Source organism: Dermacentor variabilis, chromosome 10 (assembly GCF_050947875.1).
Source record: "Dermacentor variabilis isolate Ectoservices chromosome 10, ASM5094787v1, whole genome shotgun sequence".
In the NCBI taxonomy this organism is placed as follows: Eukaryota; Metazoa; Arthropoda; class Arachnida; order Ixodida; family Ixodidae; genus Dermacentor; species Dermacentor variabilis.
Window position 1 is genome coordinate 84,205,080 of NC_134577.1, and position 20,057 is coordinate 84,225,136.

At 47.4% G+C, this 20,057-nt stretch overlaps 1 protein-coding gene across 2 annotated transcripts in view; it reads left to right on the plus strand.

Annotated features, from left to right (window-relative positions):
- The window catches only part of LOC142560752 (multiple PDZ domain protein-like), a 311,252-nt gene that overhangs the window by 132,701 nt on the left and 158,494 nt on the right, over positions 1–20,057 (plus strand). For both annotated transcript variants that reach the window (XM_075673072.1, XM_075673073.1), the window contains exons 17-21: positions 501–690; positions 2,338–2,451; positions 7,381–7,562; positions 15,816–16,189; positions 19,569–19,673. In XM_075673072.1, coding sequence (XP_075529187.1) covers positions 501–690; positions 2,338–2,451; positions 7,381–7,562; positions 15,816–16,189; positions 19,569–19,673 — 965 coding nt within the window. The remainder of the gene's footprint in view (positions 1–500; positions 691–2,337; positions 2,452–7,380; positions 7,563–15,815; positions 16,190–19,568; positions 19,674–20,057) is intronic.

Below are 20,057 nucleotides of genomic sequence, written 5' to 3' on the forward strand. Positions count from 1 at the left end.
CCTCTTTATAATGCCCTGGTGGCCCTGAGAGTATATGAATGAATGAATGAATGAATGAATGAACTCTATACCTTTGGCATTCGGCAACTAACCCCAACTGACAGCAACTGAGAAAATCAAGCTAATGAGTTCTCGACTAGCACATATTTATTGCACTGCGCTAATTATTAGACATCTACAGGCATAACTGACCATTAGCTGCATTCAAAGGGCAACTCTTATGCAGCTTACGCACATTACTTGGATGATGCACCACATTTGCTTATTGCTGATGCAAATCAAGACACAACATGCACTGTGTCTTTCTTTTCCTGTCCAGCACATCTGTTTGGTCGGCAGGTGCTTTCGCCCTGCCTCCCTTCTTGGGTTTGCTGTGCACTCTCTTGTTGATGACTGATTGATGCCATGATCGATGACTGCGCACCTTGAAATGACGTAAGCCTTTAGCAGTTGTTTAGATCTGCATATTTTGTTGTTTTTATTGTGATCGGGGCAAGCAGGTCTGAAGCTGCGCTGGCAGCATGGAATTTGGACCATCTCAGATGTGGAGCCCGGCTCAGCGGCAGCCAGGCACGGAGAACTGCGCGTCGGGGACATCGTGCTCTCTATCAATGACCAGATGCTCTCGGAGAAGACGCAAGGCGAAGTGGCTGCCATCCTTGCCCTCACACAGGATCTCAGTGTGGTCTTGTGAGTTGCCTAATGTTCTACAGGGTCCATTATGAAAGCAGTGCGCATTTTCTGGGAAAAATCGATTTATTGACCGGACCCGTACAAATGGTCAAAATTCTTCAAAATACTCTCCCCTGCATCATTACACTTGCGGAGACGTGTCTGCCATGCCTGGAAGGCACTGTGAAAGTCCTTGATGGGAATGTCTCTCAGGAACACTGTAACATGCTTTTCTATGTTTTCCACGGTCTCCCAATGGTTTCCTTTCAGCACTTCCTTCAGTTGGGGAAACAAAAAAAAAAAGTCTCATGGAGCCAAGTCGGGACCGTAAGGGGGATGGGGGACCACTGGGGTGTTGCTCCAGGCCAGGAAGTTGGTAATGATGAAGGACGTGTGGCTGGGGACATTGTCATGGTGGAGCTTGACCGTGTCTTTGATGTCAGCCCTCGCGCGCGACCTGACGGTTCAACCTCTTGAGCACCTCCAGGTAAAAGCCTGAGTGGACAGTTTCTCCCTGCGGTACAAACTCAAGATGGACGATTCCTCGGGCGTCAGAGAAGACAAGGAGCATCGTTTTGATGTGAGACTTGCTAATTCGCACTTTCTTGGGGCGGTGGAATGATTTTGTGTGCCACTCACTGCTCTGCCTTTTCGATTCTGGGTCGTACTCAAACATCTAGGATTCGTCTCCAGTTACGGCAGAGTTAAAAAAGTCCGGCTCATTTTGAATCAAATCCAAGAATTCTTGACAGCTCAAAACTCAAAGTTCTTTCTGATCTTCTGTCAACACTTTCGGCACAAGCTTCACACAGACCTTGCGCATTTGCAGATCCTCGGTCCCTAGCCCATGTACTGCAAATGTGCACATGTGTGGGTGTCAGCAATTTGCTGGATGCTCAATCAACTGTCGGAACGGAAAACTTTGCGCACACGATCCACGTTTTCATAGGTTCTGGTCGTTGTCCAGAACAGTTTGTCGGCGACCTCCTCCTGGCCCTCCTTCAACACTTTGTGCCATTTCCCGGACTGTGACCTTGAAATGCAGTCGTCCTTGAAAGTCTCTTGAAGCACCTGAAATGTTTCAGCTGCATTTTTTTCCGAGCTTCGCACAAGATTTTGTGGCGTATCGCTGTTCAATTAAATGCTCCATCACGCTGTGTTATCCGCTCACACTGCTCGTAGTAAACTGGCGACCAGCTGCGTTGGCAGGGTAGAACCCTCGCCACATTTCCCGACCGGTTTTACCGTGCTGCCATGGATAGTCGCGTCATAATAAAATCACGCGCATTACTTTCATAATGGACCCTGTATATCTACTAGTTACAATTGTGTGAACGAAACAGACAATGAAACCGAAAAAGACAATTAAGTGTTATGTTTTAATTGAAGTCAACTAACAGTAATAAGGAGACGGGAAATGAAGGTGTACGAAAAACGACTTGTCGCAGGTGGTAGCCGAACCCACATCTTTTGCATTACGCGAACAGTGCATTACTAATTCAGGCACCGCAGCGGCCATCCAATGATGTGACAGAGGCAATTAGGCAGTGAAAATTGATCATGGACAAAAAATAGAACAGCCACAAGAAATCCAATACCGTGTTATGTCTCATCTGCGGCGAAAGTTTCATCACAGGCTCTCTCTTTGCACAACCGTCTTTGTAGCATCAACTATCTCAGGGAGGTGGAAGGGGAGGCGGTTGATGCGCCACCAAGTCCATTGGTGGAGAAGGTCAAGCTGCGCAAGGTGAATGGCTTCAAGGAGGAGGTCGTCAAAGCGTGAGTTCTTGTTATGCCTGTCGTCACGCACCATGATTTTTGCAAACAAGAGATGTATAAATCAGTCAAATAGGTTCCGAAGAAATATTAGTGCAGTAATGGTTTAGGCAAGTTGGGTATACTTACTTAGCCATTGAAGACAGATGGACAAACAATGGGGCAACACATGAAACACAGTGAAACAAAACGTTATGTCTTGCGTCTTTCTTATTCTCTGTCTGTCTGCTCCCAGTTACCCGCCGTGGTTGCTCAGTGGCTATGGTGTTGGGCTGCTGAGCACGAGGTCGCGGGATCGAATCCCGGCCGCCGCGGCCGCATTTCGATGGGGGTGAAATGCGAAAACACCCGTGCACGTTAAAGAACCCCAGGTGGTCTAAATTTCCAGAGTCCTCCACTACGGCGTGCCTCATAATCAGAAAGTCGTTTTGGCACGTAAAACCCCATAATTTAATTTTTTATTTTTTGCTCCCAGTTGTGCGCTGTCTATTATGGTAGTTAGAGAAATCTGTTATTGATGGGAAGTTGTGCTGCATGGTGCTAACAAGGTGCATACTATTAAAACACAATCACACAGCATAAGGTGGTGCCTTAATTGTGTTTGTCATGTTAGTACCGTGCAGCTCAACTTCACATACATGACCAAGAACCAATTAGCCTATATGCAACTGTTTATCAGGAACCTGCGATGGAAAGAAGGTTTCATGCATTAAAAAAAAAAAAATTGGCTTAACTTGAATACAATGCTGTAGAGTAGGCAATTTCATTCTCCTCATGTAGCAGCCTTCACAGCTGAAGAATTTTTCTGGTTCAAGGCATTGAACCTGGTATCAACACCTGCCTGTCTAATGGAGTCACCACATTGCTTGGACCATATTTTAGACAGATGGCATCTTGAGGCCGAGTCAACTAACAGTTGGAAACGGGGGAATAATGATGTAATGTCACAAGTTCTTTTATTGCATGGATAGCTTTACATTTGGCATAATATATAGGCGGGACCCCTTAACTCCTACATAAAAAGAGTTCATTAGACTATAGACTAGATCATTCTACATAAACATAATGAGCGTGTTGTGAAAAAATATTGTGACAATATAAACCTATGTTGTGTCTTCATTGATTCAGTGATGAAAATGTGACAGAGTGAATATTAGTTTTGTAACAAATAATTTTTTTACTTCTGTTGGTAACTTGTTTCATAATTGTTCTGTTTAAATATGCCATAATGGCCCAGCTTTCATGCAAGGAAACATTTCCATCCACCTAACTTCAGCAGTATGCATACACTTTAATGTAGAATGCCCACTTTTTAGAGCTTGCACCAATAATTTTGGGATTTTTATTTGCATCCGGTTTAGGGCGAAATAAATTTCAAAACAGTCTCTGACTGATTTCTCAGCCAGATTTTTCATATCTGCTGGATTTTTTGCCCACAGCAGTGCCAGCCACTCTTTAAACAGTGTATATGAACAACTGAATTTTCAGCCACCATTGCATGAGTATTTCGCAATTGACCTTTACAAATATTTCTCTGTGTAGGTGCAGTTCATTGTTACTGTTGCAAGAGAGCGGAGTGTGTGCTCACAGTGTCCCTACAGAACAAACTCATCCAAATTAAAAAAAAAAGTAATAAACATTTACCATCTTGAGTAACAAAAACAATTTTAGTATTTCTTTCATCGATTTTTTTTTTTATTTTAGGCTTTGACCATAGTATCTTACAACTGGTAAGGTTGGCAGGTCTGGGAATGTTACAAAGTTAGTCTTTACATTTGCCTCAAATAGCAAACCTTGCAGTTTACAAAAAGTAAGAGAGGATTGTCTCATCAAACTGAAACTACCATCTGGTCACTGTGCCGTGTTCAGTTGCTCTAATGTATGAGGTTACAGGAAGCCAGCGTGAGCCAGCCCGTGTGAGGGCACCAATCTGAGAAGCTTAGTGGGAAGTAGCAGGGTGAAACTTCAACTTGTAAATTTCTGATGAACTTGCTTAACATTCATGCTATCAACATTTCCCTCCTTCAAGTTGTTGAATAATTCAACCTTGAGCAGGAAAACATATGATTCAATTTTATTCTGTGTAATTACAGAGTTAATGTTTTTGCATGACTTTTTGGTACAGTTACGCTGTCTTTGTGAAACATGTTTATATAGTATGAACACCCTTGGTCGTTATGCCTTCTGAACTATATTTTGGTTAGCATGTGTATTATTGAATGTAGCTTTATGTTGGGTACGTTTGCCTCAGAGGGTGTCTTTTCTTTTTCTTTCTTCCTCCACTGTTTGGATTAAATTTACAGCCAATTAGTGTGCTGTTTAACTCTTTCCATACCATGGGGTAAATAGGTGCTTTTTTGCAGGTTAAGCCAGATATTTTTGTCCCAAAGAACTACTGCACTCAATATTTTATGTAATACATAAACAAAAAGCAGAATGAATGCACTTTTCACACATAAAAGTTTATTAACGAGATGCATGTCATAAAAGAGATAGAAATTGCCAAAATGAAGATTGTGGGATAAAATTGAACAAAGTTTGTGAAGACATGCTTGTATGTACTAAGAAAAAAATGTAACAAACATTATGAGATATACAAAGTGTATTGCCATCTAATAGGCACTATATCCCAAAAAATCGAAAGTTTTCATTCAACAGGTTTTCCACTAAAAAAATTTAAGTGCGAGCACTACAGTTTGGCGTGCCAGGCTGCGGCTGCCAATATTCCGGGCTGGCTTGCGTCGTTGTCGCTCTCAGAATCAAAGTCCGACGAAAGGACAGCATCCTCAGATTCGCTGCTGTCCGATCCACCGATAAAATCAGCCGCAAACGCAGTGGAATCATGAGATCTGCGATCTTTCGAAGTGCACGCGCCGCTCCCTGAGGTGGCCATTTTTGCTTTCTACTTTGAAGCTCGCGAAACTTCAGAGTGCATTAAAAGATTAACACCTTGTGGGAAAAAAGTGAACTGCTTAGAAAACAAAAATATAGTTCTCCTGCTTCACGTCCCATGGCGCAGAGTGTCTGTGAGTGGCACGGAAGGTCTCGAAAGGGGCGTTTCAAACCATCGAAAGCAAGCGGCCATTTTTGCCTGCTGCTTTGATGATCTTGAAAACTTCGGAGTGCATTCAGAAATCATCGCATGGGGGGAAAAAGCAAACTGCTTAAAAAAACGAAAGAATAGTTCTCCTTCACGTCCGATAGCACAGTGTCTCCATGGGCAGCACGGAAAGTCTTGAAACCGGCGTTTCGAACCATCGTTAGCGGGCTAACAATGCACAATGGGTACAGCACGGAAAGAGTTAAAGGGCCCCTCACCAGGCCACATAGCAAACTTTGGTTAGATGCTGGAAGTTATGTGCCCTCTAAGGAGTGTCCTACCGCAAGAAGTTTTCAAATTGGTTCGTTAATAGCAGAGATAGAAATATTTGGAGTCCCGCGAACCCATGATTTCAGGAGGCGAGCGTCATCGCCAACATAGACACTCTCTCCACTTTCCCTCATCTAGCCTCTGCAAGTGAAATTCCTTCCCTGCATTCTCCCATGCTGGAGCTGGAAGAGTGCGTGGCGCATACGTCACGAGCCCAGTCTTCTTTTCTTGTTTACTCTCCTTCTCTTTGCGTTTTTGATCAGCGGTACACTTCCGGTGACGGTTTCTCATGCATTTGGGTGCTCTGCATGAGAACGCCTGATTAGCGGTATAAGTCGGAGCCGCAAGCATGAGCACTGAGGCACACGCGATTGGATAAAAGAGCGTCATCGCGGTGCTGGAAGGTGGTAGAAAATGACATAGTTTCGTTCTCTGTGCGTGTGACTGCACGACATGGGAACAAGCAAACAAAACAGAAGTACATATCTCTTGCTCCAGTACGAAGGGAAATAAAAACATGCAAACATTTGGTTTCTATGTTATTACTTCTGTAAATTTTAATTCGTCTATTGAAGCAACAGATTAAACAAATAACTGATGTTTCAATCAGAAATAATTTTCAAAGTTACGTGTCACTGTGAGTGACATCACGGCACTGCCATGTACATAGGCGCACTTGTGCGATTGACGTCGACTCTCTGACTGGGATTGCGGCGTCCACAAGAAGGGTAAACGGCATTTGGTTTGAAATTTTAGCTCTTTCCGTGGCATGTAGGGATGTAATACTTGGCAGACACGGTGATTAGTGCTCATTGTATGAACTGCGCTTGTCAGTTCAAAATGGCCAGACCTGATGAGGCGCCCTTTAAGGCCTTGAGCCACAACTGGTAAAAATTTACGAATAGTTTCAGATTTCTATTCTTCTTTTTTTTCATTTTAGCGAGAAGAGTGTGAAACTGAAAGTATGAGGCCGGTACTTCTAAAACTACAGAGTAATAATCAATCAATCAACCAATCAATTGAGCAATTAATTCATCGTCCAATAAATAAATAAATCAACTGAGCAGACATGCCATATGTTAGCTAGATGGTTAGCTGGGTTGAAAGCTCAGCTGGGTGCAATTTAAAGAAGTTAAATAAACCAGACTATTAGCAAACATAAATTTTGTTCTGCAGTAAGTCAGCATTCCTGCATGCAGGGCAGCTGTACACATCTTGAGCTTTTTTTCCTTTTCTTTCCTGTCTTATTTTTTTTTACCTATCTTCATTTTTGCTTTCAGCAGTCTTCACTGCAAGGACACCGCTGTACTGTACCTGTGACATTCTTCTGTGCTTTGTTTAGGACTTATGGTGGCTGTTGTTTGCGTTGTTTATTTTTGTGTTTTTATTTGTGTGCGTGTGTTTTGTTGAGCTGGTGTGCGAGAAGCCAAGAAGGGCTTCTCCTCTTAATCTTGTTAGATGCTTCCCTGGCGGTTGGCTAATCCACCAGCGAAGCTGAAGGATCTGTGTTTGTGCTCATCTTGTTCTCCCCGGGGTGGTATGTGTGTGGGTGGGGCATACAGGGGTACGTCAGAGCCGGGACCTCGGCGAACATCCCTACTTGTGCCATCGACCGGTCTGCTGAACCTATCGCTTCCGCGGCGACACTCAACGGCTCCTGACATGGAGACGATGGTGGCAGCAGTGCACAACATTGCCTCTTCGTACGTGCCTTCACTTAGGGATTCCATGTCATCATCGAAAGGTGAGCGCTGCACGTTTGCATAGTTGGCGGCAGTTTTACGTTGGGGACATGCTGAGGGTGGAGCAGATGCAGTTTCCACAAAGATGTTGAAAGCTAGCCCAAATTATCTCTCTGGTCTACTTGTTCAAAAGACGGTTTTTCTCGTTTGCAAGTGGGCTTCGCGGCATCGCACATTGGCCAAGTAATGACGGCATCAGTCAGGGCTCACAGGCTGAGGTTTGTCTTTTGCGCCTGGTTTCATCATGAGAGTAATGTCTACATTCTTCATCTCATAAGATACCACATTGCGCATGTACATGATGATTGCAGAAAAGGAGGAAGGAAAGAGAAAAGCAGAAGGCAGGGAGGTTAACCAGAATAACGTCCGGTTGGCTACCCTACTCCGGGGGAATGGGAAAGGGGAAAACAAAATAATTGCAGAAAAGACTATACTGCCATAAGCATCCAAAACCGCCTTGCCAAAGATCTAGCTTTACAACTATGAAATGGTTCCATTGTGCAAATGCAGTCGTATCATGCACAACTTTTTTGTTATTTAAAAGTAAACAACTGTGCATGGACGCTACTAATGCTGATGCATTATTTAAGAAGAAACACATGTGAGTAAATCTGTGAAATTAGTCTTTTCTGTGACGTGCTGGATGAAATGAATGGGTTTTTCTTGTTTTAGAGAACAATAGGAGCAGTTGTGTTTCTCTGTCTTCTAAGCAAGCACCTAATTTATTTATTCATCTATATTAAAATTTATTTATCCAAACTACTGTACATGTCAACAGGGCATCGTTAGCCCTCTTTGATGCTCGGGCTTAAAGTGATTGGTCCCAATGAAAGACTACTACAGTAATAATTTAAAGGATGAACACTGTTAAAACATGAGTGCTTGGTTTTCACAGTGTGTCATTTGTACCTTTGCCAATAACACTGGTGCACCTCACCGCCAGTAATTCAGCCTTGGCAGGACCTACAAAATTGATAGAATTATTAGGTTATCTGAATGCAAAGAAGATGCAGAAAGAAAAAAAAGTTAGAAAAATAAAACTCAAACACAGCTTTGCTTCATTTGGCAGTATTTACCTGCCTCTAATGTGCCATGGAACCTGAGCATTCTCAAGTATACATCAGTTAGTTGTTTGCTTACTGCATAGTGTATCTGACGTGTCTAAGCCTGAATTCGTCCAAGAGGAGGCATCCTTGGTCAATTTTACCTTTATTTTACCTTCTCCTTCTCACTTTCATTGCATACCGATATCTTATCATTGGAATCCTGGGCTCACAGATGCATCTGTGACTGAGTTATCATGCTGCATAAGCTTGTGCTTGGTTGTAGTATTTGCATTGACCTTTTGCATTTGGGTGCCCCTCTGCACAGTTTACCCATATAAGAAACACGCTTCACATTTTTTTTTAAAAGTCGTGTTTGAATTGCTTCAGGTTTTTGTTATCTACATTAACAATTGAAATACAGTGGAACCCCGGTTATACGTCCCCCAGTTTTGCGACGACCCAGGCTTTACGATGGATTAGCGCAGTCCCAGTGAAGTCCCCATAGAAGCAATGCATTAAAAACCCCAGTTATCCGATGCAATTTTATGCCTGACCCGCATTATACGACGACCCTCGTGAAGCACGGAACGGAATGGCGGACAAAAGTAAAGTGCTGCGGGTCTCTTTCCTAGCTCCATCTCTGCATGCGGAGCACTTGACACCCCTCGACTGGTTTGCTCCGGTGCAGCTTTCTTCCCTGCCTCGTCTCATCATTCGTTTCTTTCTGCCCCACCAGCAGCCGCCCGCGATGCTCACTGTGCTGAAAAAGCGCCTTTTCTCTCCAGAATCACTTTCTTCCTCTCTTCTCGGTGGAGTCTGTGTTGGAATCAGTTATGTGTTCTGTTATGTACACGCAACACCTCATGGGAGAGGTGTGCATACTATTTGTTGTTTACTCATTGTTTTTTGAATGACAAATAAACTGAAACTGAAACTGAAATGCCAACAGCGTCTGTGTCTGCACGGTGGATCACGGGATGCACGGAGCCTATATAAGGAGCGCTCGCTGAATAAAAAGGCTCTCCTCGATCACCCGAAAGACAGCGTCCTGACTGCATTCTTGGGACACGGGTCTCATCTCAATGCCTCTCGTCGCGTTGGGAAAACGTTTCTCTGCCCCCCTCCCCCCCACCAGCAGCCGCCCGCAACGCCTGATGTGCTGAAATAGTGCCTTTCCTTCTCCACAATCACTTTCTCCCTCTCTTCTCGGTGGTGTTGCCTCCCGTTGTGTTGGGGAAATGTTTCTCTGCCCCTCTCCCCCCCACCAGCAGCCGCCCGCAACGCCTGATGTGCTGAAATAGTGCCTTTTCTTCTCCACAATCACTTTCTCCCTCTCTTCTCGGCGGTGTTGCCTCCCATTGTGTTGGGGAAACGTTTCTCTGCCCCTCTCCCCCCCACCAGCAGCCGCCCGCAACGCCCGATGTGCTGAAATAGTGCCTTTTCTTCTCCACAATCACTTTCTCCCTCTCTTCTCGGCAGTGCTGCCTCTCGTCGCGTTGGGGAAGCGTTTCTCTACCCCCCTCCCCCCACCAGCAGCCGCCCGCAACGCCTGATGTGCTGAAATAGTGCCTTTTCTTCTCCACAATCACTTTCTCCCTCTCTTCTCGGCGGTGTTGCCTCCCGTTGTGTTGGGGAAACGTTTCTCTGCCCCCCTCCCCCCCACAAGCAGCCGCCCGCAACGCCTGATGTGCTGAAATAGTGCCTTTTCTTCTCCACAATCACTTTCTCCCTCTCTTCTCGGTGGTGTTGCCTCCCGTTGTGTTGGGGAAATGTTTCTCTGCCCCTCTCCCCCCCACCAGCAGCCGCCCGCAACGCCTGATGTGCTGAAATAGTGCCTTTTCTTCTCCACAATCACTTTCTCCCTCTCTTCTTGGTGGTGTTGCCTCCCATTGTGTTGGGGAAATGTTTCTCTGCCCCTCTCCCCCCCACCAGCAGCCGCCCGCAACGCCCGATGTGCTGAAATAGTGCCTTTTCTTCTCCACAATCACTTTCTCCCTCTCTTCTCGGCAGTGTTGCCTCTCGTCGCGTTGGGGAAGCGTTTCTCTACCCCCCTCCCCCCCACCAGCAGCCGCCCGCAACGCCCGATGTGCTGAAATAGTGCCTTTTCTTCTCCACAATCACTTTCGCCCTCTCTTCTCGGCAGTGTTGCCTCCCGTTGTGTTGGGAAGCGTTTCTCTACCCCCCTCCCCCCCCCTACCAGCAGCCGCCCGCAACGCCCGATGTGCTGAAATAGTGCCTTTTCTTCTCCACAATCACTTTCTCCCTCTCTTCTCGGCGGTGTTGCCTCCCGTTGTGTTGGGGAAACGTTTCTCTGCCCCTCTCCCCCCCACCAGCAGCCGCCCGCAACGCCCGATGTGCTGAAATAGTGCCTTTTCTTCTCCACAATCACTTTCTCCCTCTCTTCTCGGCAGTGTTGCCTCTCGTCGCGTTGGGGAAGCGTTTCTCTACCCCCCTCCCCCCCCACCAGCAGCCGTCCGCAACGCCCTATGTGCTGAAATAGTGCCTTTTCTTCTCCACAATCACTTTCTCCCTCTCTTCTCGGCGGTGTTGCCTCCCGTTGTGTTGGGGAAATGTTTCTCTGCCCCCCTCCCCCCCACCAGCAGCCACCCGCAACGCCCGATGTGCTGAAATAGTGCCTTTTCTTCTCCACAATCACTTTCTCCCTCTCTTCTAGGCAGTGTTGCCTCTCGTCGCGTTGGGGAAGCGTTTCTCTACCCCCCTCCCCTCCCACCAGCAGCCGCCCACAACGCCCGATGTGCTGAAATAGTGCCTTTTCTTCTCCACAATCACTTTCTCCCTCTCTTCTCGGCAGTGTTGCCTCTCGTCGCGTTGGGGAAGCGTTTCTCTACCCCCCTCCCCCCCCACCAGCAGCCGTCCACAACGCCCGATGTGCTGAAATAGTGCCTTTTCTTCTCCACAATCACTTTCTCCCTCTCTTCTCGGCGGTGTTGCCTCCCGTTGTGTTGGGGAAGCGTTTCTCTACCCCCCTCCCCCCCCACCAGCAGCCGCCCGCAACGCCCGATGTGCTGAAATAGTGCCTTTTCTTCTCCACAATCACTTTCTCCCTCTCTTCTCGGCGGTGTTGCCTCCCGTTGTGTTGGGGAAGCGTTTCTCTACCCCCCTCCCCCCCACCAGCAGCCGCCCGCAACGCCCGATGTGCTGAAATAGTGCCTTTTCTTCTCCACAATCACTTTCTCCCTCTCTTCTAGGCAGTGTTGCCTCTCGTCACGTTGGGGAAGCGTTTCTCTACCCCCCTCCCCCCCCACCAGCAGCCGCCTGCAATGCCCGATGTGCTGAAATAGTGCCTTTTCTTCTCCACAATCACTTTCTCCCTCTCTTCTCGGCGGTGTTGCCTCCCGTTGTGTTGGGGAAATGTTTCTCTGCCCCCCTCCCCCCCACCAGCAGCCACCCGCAACGCCCGATGTGCTGAAATAGTGCCTTTTCTTCTCCACAATCACTTTCTCCCTCTCTTCTAGGCAGTGTTGCCTCTCGTCGCGTTGGGGAAGCGTTTCTCTACCCCCCTCCCCTCCCACCAGCAGCCGCCCGCAACGCCCGATGTGCTGAAATAGTGCCTTTTCTTCTCCACAATCACTTTCTCCCTCTCTTCTCGGCAGTGTTGCCTCTCGTCGCGTTGGGGAAGCGTTTCTCTACCCCCCTCCCCCCCCCACCAGCAGCCGTCTGCAACGCCCGATGTGCTGAAATAGTGCCTTTTCTTCTCCACAATCACTTTCTCCCTCTCTTCTCGGCGGTGTTGCCTCCCGTTGTGTTGGGGAAGCGTTTCTCTACCCCCCTCCCCCCCCACCAGCAGCCGCCCGCAACGCCCGATGTGCTGAAATAGTGCCTTTTCTTCTCCACAATCACTTTCTCCCTCTCTTCTCGGCGGTGTTGCCTCCCGTTGTGTTGGGGAAGCGTTTCTCTACCCCCCTCCCCCCCACCAGCAGCCGCCCGCAACGCCCGATGTGCTGAAATAGTGCCTTTTCTTCTCCACAATCACTTCCTCCCTCTCTTCTCGGCAGTGTTGCCTCTCGTCGCGTTGGGGAAGCGTTTCTCTACCCCCCTCCCCCCCACCAGCAGCCGCCCGCAACGCCCGATGTGCTGAAATAGTGCCTTTTCTTCTCCACAATCACTTTCTCCCTCTCTTCTCGGCAGTGTTGCCTCTCGTCGCGTTGGGGAAGCGTTTCTCTACCCCCCTCCCCCCCACCAGCAGCCGCCCGCAATGCCTGATGTGCTGAAATAGTGCCTTTTCTTCTCCACAATCACTTTCTCCCTCTCTTCTCGGCGGTGTTGCTTCTCGTCGCGTTGGGGAGGCATTTCTCTACTCCCCCTCCCCCCCCACCAGCAGCCGCCCGCAACACCCGCTGTGCTGAAATAGTGCCTTTTCTTCTCCACAATCACTTTCTCCCTCTCTTCTCGGCGGTGTTGCCTCTCGTCGCATTGAAGAAGCGTTTCTCTCCTTCCAGTTTCCCAGCAGCAGATCGCCGACAAGGTAGCGTGGAGAGGCCTAGGTTTATCGCACGTGTTCTTTGTCATAATCCTAGTGACCCGTATTCAGCGGAGGTTTTAAGTTGTGTGGAGCAACGCAATGCACGATGTCCCCAAAGTGGACAGTTCTGTCGCTCGGCGATAAGCTGAATATTATCGAGGAAGTGGAAAAGTGGCATGGAGCCATGAAAGCCAGCATTGCCCGGGACGTTGAGATACTTGAATCTTCGCTTGAGGCGATCCTGGCAAACAAAGCGGTAATATTGCAGAATGCCAACAAGTTCGGGCTCAAGTGAAAAGCGGCAAAAGAAAGACAGCATGAGAAGTTAGAAAAAGTTCTCGTCAAATGGCTGCGTCAAGCACGGAGCTCTGCGATCGACATTGACGGCACCACTCTGAAAGAAAAGGCAGACCTTGTGGCATTGCGCCTGAGCATCGACGACTTTCAGCTATCGAATGGGTGGCTGGACCGCTTTACAAAAACGAAACAGGATTGTGTACAGCCGCTCCTGCGGAGGAAGCACTTCCGTGGACGTTTCGGTGGTGGACGAGTGGATAGAGTTGTGCCGGAGATGATTGCTGCATACAAGCCCTGCGACATTTTCAACACCGATGAGAGTGGTATTTTTTACCATATGCAGCCCGAGCAAACCCTTGCTTTTAAGGGTGACAGCTGTCACGGTGGCAAGCGTAGTAAAGAGTGTGTGATGGCACTATTCTGTGCTAACGAAGACGGTTCTGAGAGGCTGCCCATGCTCGTTGTTGGAAAGTTTCCAAAGCCACGGTGCTGTAAGAACCTGAAGACGCTGCCGTGCAGCTACAACTTCAACAAAATGGCGTGGATGATGTTTTCACTCTTCAGCAATTTTTTGCAGCAGCTGGATAACGAAATGGGTGCTAAGGCGAGAAAAATATTGCTTTTCCTGGACAACGCACCGTGCCACCCACCCGACACGTGCAGCCTGAGGAACATAAAGGTTTTTTTTCCACCCAACGGCACAAGCCGGCTGCAGCCACTGGATGCCAGCATCATTAATTGCGTCAAGCAAGCGTACCGGAAGCAGTTAGTGCAGCATTGGCTGGCGGCTATGGAGCGCAGCGAGTCGGGAAAAAAATCACTGTGCTCGACACCATGCATTTTATTGCCAGTTCATGGCAATAAATGGCAATGCAGGCTTCGCCGCATTGACCTCGCATTAACTGGTCTACTACGCAGTCAGTGTTCGTGGTACCACCAGCTTTGTAATAATAATAATAATAATAATAATAATAATAATAATAATAATAATAATAATAATAATAATAATAATAATAATCAACCTATTTTATGTCAACTGCAGGACGGAGGCTTCTTTCTGCGATCTCCAATTCTTCCTGTCCTGCGCCAACAGATTCCAACTTGCGCCTGCGAAATGCCCAATTTCATCACCCCACCTAGTTTTCTGCCATCCTCGACTGCACTTCCCTTCTCTTGGCACTCATTCTGTAACTCTAATGGTCCACCGGTTATCTATTCTGTGCATTACATGGCCTGCCCAGCTTCATTTTTTTCTCTTAATGTCAATTAGAATATCGGCTAAAGCCGTTTGCTCTCTGATCCACATCGCTCTCTTACTGTCTCTTAACATTGCACCTAACATTCTTCGTTCCATTGCTCTTTGCATGGTCTCTAACTTGTTCTCGAGCTTCTTTGTCAATCTCCAAGTTTCTGCCCCATATGTTAGCACCGGTGGAATGCATTGATTGTGCACCTTTTTTTTCAATGAAAGTGATAAGTTTCCAGACAGGATCTGGCAATGTCTGCCGTATGCACTCCAACCCATTTTTATTCTTCTGTAAATTTGTTTCTTATGAGCTGTGAATAATTGACCTAGGTAAACATACTCCTTCATAGGCTCTGTGTTAAGGTTCTCAATCACTTGTTGTAACTCGTCACCAGAGTTGCTGAACAGGACGATGTAATCTGCAAACAAAAAGTTGCTGAGATATTAGCCATTGATCCTCACTCCTAAGCCTTCCCAGTTTATTAGCTTGAATACTTCTTCCAAGCATGCAGTGAATAGCATTGGAGAGATTGTGTCTGCTTGCCTGACCCCTTTCTTTATAGGTAATTTTCTACTTTTCTCATGGAGAATCAAGGTAGCTGTGGAATCTTTGTAGATATTTTCCAAGTTATTCACGTATGCCTTTTGTACTCCTTTATTACCTAATGCCTCTTTGACTGCTGGTATCTCTACTGAATGAAAAGCCTTTTCATAATCTATGAAAGCCATATAGAGGGGTTTATTCTACTCAGCAGATTTCTTGATGACATGAACGTGATACACTGTAGAGTATCCCTTCCTGAAGCCAGCCTGTTCTCTTGGTTGACAGAAGTCAGATGTTGCCCTTATTCTATTGGAAATTATCTTGGTGAATATTTTATACAATGCTGAAAGTAAGCTAATGGGCCTATCATTTTTCAATTCTTTAACGTCTCCCTTTTTGTGGATTAGTATAACGTTAGCATTCTTCCAGTTTTCTGGGACCCCTGCAGTCGATAGGCACTTCGTATATAGAGCTGCCAGTTTTTCAAGCAGTATGCCTCCTCCGTTTTTAATTAAATCAACTGTTATTCCATCTTCTCCAGCCATTCATGTGTGCTTGTATGTTGCTATATATACATGCGATCTCTGTGCACTACTGTCTGAGGTACTAAGTAAGAAATCCACTGGATTTTTTGTGCAGAGCTGCTGGTCCCATCCAGCCGGAGCTTGACCTCGACACCCAGCCCGAGTGCCTCCCCGCAGCCCCCGTGGCCGGCACGGACGCCATCACCACTGCTGTCACCTTCCGTTGGTGGCCCCACTCTGCAGCCGTCCTCTCCCCTGCACCAGCAGTGGGGACCCGAGCGCGAGGTTGAGCTGGTGCGCGAGCTGCCTCAGCAGCGGAACCTGGGCATCAGCATCGTGGGTGGACACGTCGACCTCTTCCGGCATTCGCAGGACGGCGGGCATGTCGACAGCCGCAGCGGTGTATCCGGTATCTTTGTCAAGAATGTGCTGCCAGACAGTCCAGCAGGAAGGCTAGGCGCCTTTGGCCGTGGCGATCGTATCCTTGAGGTCAGTGGAACTTGTATTTCATAAGCTGTTTACATACCTGCCAACTCTCCCTAGGAAGGAAGCAGGCTAACCAGTTCTCAGACCAGCTGGCTACCCTGTGCTGGGAAAGGGGGTAAGGGTAGTAAAAGATAATAGAAAAGAGATGTTACAAAAGAAGTAAAGAAGAGCAAAAAATATACAGGAAAAAAAGTCTGTCTCTAAGACCAGTTCTCCGCAAGAAGTGCAACAACGCTTTCACAGTCTTCTGTGCTGAGGAAAGCCTCGACCAGAGTCCCAGGACCTTTTCTTTCGACAAAAGGTATTTGTCAAGACTATCTAGCACTCTTGAAAGTTCTTTCCTGGGCACACCGAAACGGGGACGCTCACAGAGAAGATGGGTGATTGTTTCCTACCAGCTATCGCATGTAGGGCTGTTGGCTATTCCCATCCAAAATAAGTATGCATACGTGAAGGCCATGCCAAGCTACAAGAAGCTCAGAAGCATCTCCTCAGCTCTAGGTAGTCCTGATGAAAGATGTAGCTGTAGATTCGGATCCAAGTTGTTGAGACAGGCGTTAGTAAACTTAATCAAGTTACACTGGGAAAGTGTAAGTTCACATGCGGGCAAACAAAAACCTGTAGTTGCGCCTGTTCTAGATGACGGTATAGCTACATAGTGGAGGCCATCATGAGGAGATCAGGCAGCCTCATTTGCACGGTCATTTCCATAGATGCCGCAATGGCCTGGTATCCACTGATAAACTATGTTGCGTTTTTTTCTATTGCACAGTCTACCTAGTTTACCGTAAAGATTGCAGGAACAGCGCACCGCAAGACATCTAACTCCGACGCCTAACTGCCACCCGTTTCGGTTTGGGCTTGTGCGCAAGCCACAAAACGCGCATCTTTATTCGCTTTTGCCTGTTATGCTTGCTAATTCTGCAAGTCTCCTTAAGCTGTCGGAAGCAGCCACTACAGGGCCCTTTGCCTGGATGGGACATCAATACAAACACGGCTGTGAGGCGATGCCAACTCTGCTGTGCACGGGGAAATGACTGTGGTGACATAAATACCCACTGATAAGGCGGGATGAGGCATCTCTTGATAGGCCAGTTTTGCGCTGTCCAGACTGACGACTTCTTTGCGACCATTCTGAGGAATCTTTGCCGATTTGGCTGTTCGTCGAAGGATTCAAAACGGCCCATCGTAGGCATGTGTCAAAGGTGCCTTGAGCGCATCACGCCGGAGAAAGACTTGAGTCGCGGAAATGAGGCCAGAATGCACAAAGACGTTGCGGCCTAATATGCAAGGAGGTGTGGTGCGTAGAACCTTCACACAGTCCTGGAAGCACAAAGGTAGTTTTGTGGCTGGGGTGATGTGTTCAAGTACAGGCGGGAGCCTGCGTATCACCTCTGCAATAACTGTTGGGAAGTTCGCACTGTGTTGCAGAGTCCATAATGCATCCACACGTACTCAAACAGGCCAGATGGAGTTGGTTCCAATGAAGGGGTGGACTACGTGGGCTATTATGAGCACCAACTGAAACATGCGACGTAGGCCCAGGTCAATAGTCAAACAGAGGCCGTACATGGCTATCGATGAAGTGTTAGTGGCATGTAGTGTATGTCCTGTAGACCTTAACCTGAAATCTGCGTTGATGCTTACAGCATGCTTACTTCTGCTCCTGTGTCCGCGAGGAACCTCGTCCTGGAGATTCGGACCATAATTATGAAGAGGCAGCCAGGTTGAGGAGCGAGGTCACAGGCAGTGATCTCATTGGCCGTTTACGGACTAGCTGCAAGGCGAAGTGAATTTCTTGGCATTGTGCTTGAACGTCCTGTCGTACTAGCAGATAGAAGAGGCACTCAATAGACATCACAAGTCATTGCATGTAGAAAAACGACGCCTTGGGTAGAGAGAGTGTTGGTAACGTGACATCGTCTAAAGAGCAGCTGTGGAAGCAGCAAGGTGGTTGATATGCTCCTCTAACCTTGAAACAGCAGAAGGGTTTGGGGTCTTGGAGACAGCTGTTACAGTTGGGGAGATAACCTCACATACATTGCCAGCCAACACAGCAAGGCGATTGTGGGACAACGCGTCCGCAGCAGCCAGAACGAGGCGGATGGACTGGGTCATATGCTGCAGGAACAACTCCTTGAGCAGGGTGTTCGTCCTAGTTCTGCTCTCACCCAAAACATCCGCATGCTGCTGGTCACCGAGTTGTTCATCAGGGAAGAGCTGCTAGAGGTGAACACGCTTGGTCGTCATTGTGCGTGCCAAAGTCTTCTGCTTGAGCCGTTGGTAGCAGGGCATGTCACCCTGTGGCTCGGCATCAACATCGGCCAACTCTTGAGCCATATCTGATGGCAGAGATGAGAAGAGTTAGTAGTATTGTGTGCTCTCCAAAGTAATGTGATGAAAAAATGGATGTTTGGCCAACTGAGGAGCTTGTAAATAAAAAAGAACTAGTTTCAGTTTTTAGCCACCCTTTGACACTAAGTGTAAAAAATTGGCAGTGGCTTAGCTCGGCTATGCCGGGATATACGTAGCGAAAGCTAAGGCATAGCATGATTAGCCTTGGTTAACCTTGATTGCAAGTCCAGGTTAGTCTGGTTGTCTAGCTCTGTTGCGGCGTTTAGCCAGTCGTTCGGCACACTGTTCGTCTGTTTCCTGGGTGATTCGTTTCCTCTTCATCTCGTTCCGATGACGATTCCAGGCCTCCTCCTGCTTATCAGAATTGTCGCTGTCCATACTGCCGCCTCAACTGTGGTTGCGGCACACACGAGCTCTCCTTTTCAATCCTCTGACATGTTATCAGGCATGCGACGCAGCAGGCGAAGCGAGCGGAGGCGAACGCAACGACGTCATGTGCCTCCTCGGAGCATGGCCACGGCGAAATTGCCAGTTCGCGGCCAGTAAAGCTTTCGCTTTAATAAAGTAATTAAACAGCGTTTCACTAGATGCACATAAAGTGTTGTTTTCATTAAGGACAGAAGTGTGAGTACAGCATTGCACATTGTGTTAAAAGGACGTTATGACGGGCATGTGGGTTTCATTCTTTGGAAACAAGGATGAGAACACTGTATACTAAATGTGCAAATGTGCAGTGACATAACTTCTTTCATATTTTACGTGAGTGCATATTTTGCGTGATCTGCATGAGTGCGAGCGAATAGACGTGAGTGTGAATGGAAGTGATTGCCAATGAGTGTGAGTAAGTGTGGCTGTGAGCGTAAGTGAGTGCTAGTGAGTGTAAACAGACATGGGTGTGAGTGTAAGTGAATACTCATGTCTGAATCATAGTGAGTAGATGCGACTATGAACGGCAGTGAGTGTGACGGGACGTGAGAGTGCATGTGGGTGAGTACCTATGCTCACGAGTAAAATGCTTTCAACGCAGGTGGACGGCATTGATCTCCGAGATGCGACACACGACCGAGCTGTAGAGGTGATTCGGAACACTGGGGCCCACGTCAAGTTCAGGCTACAATCTCTCCTACCCACGGTGAGAGTTGCAGTAAAATTTTGGTGTGTCCTTTTACCACGAAGGTGTTAAGAGAAGTTCCGCAACAGTTTTCGTGCTACGGTGGCTTCAGTATCAAATCACAATCAAAGAACAGCTGGCAACACAGCCTTTGTTGGAGCCCTGAGGAGGCCGTATGACCACTGCATCAGTGAAAATGCGCAGCCGGATGCCAGTGCTGTAACTGAGAACCAGAGTTTCTCACTGTAACACCTAGAGGGAAATCTGGCGCGACCGTCTGTGGGAGTTTCCTAAGGGGTGCTATGCCATCATGGGAATGACGGTATATGTGTCATGAGGCTGGTGTTGTAAGAGGCTTCATCTAACACGTGGATATGGCTGCACAAATAATGCATTCCTAAAGTA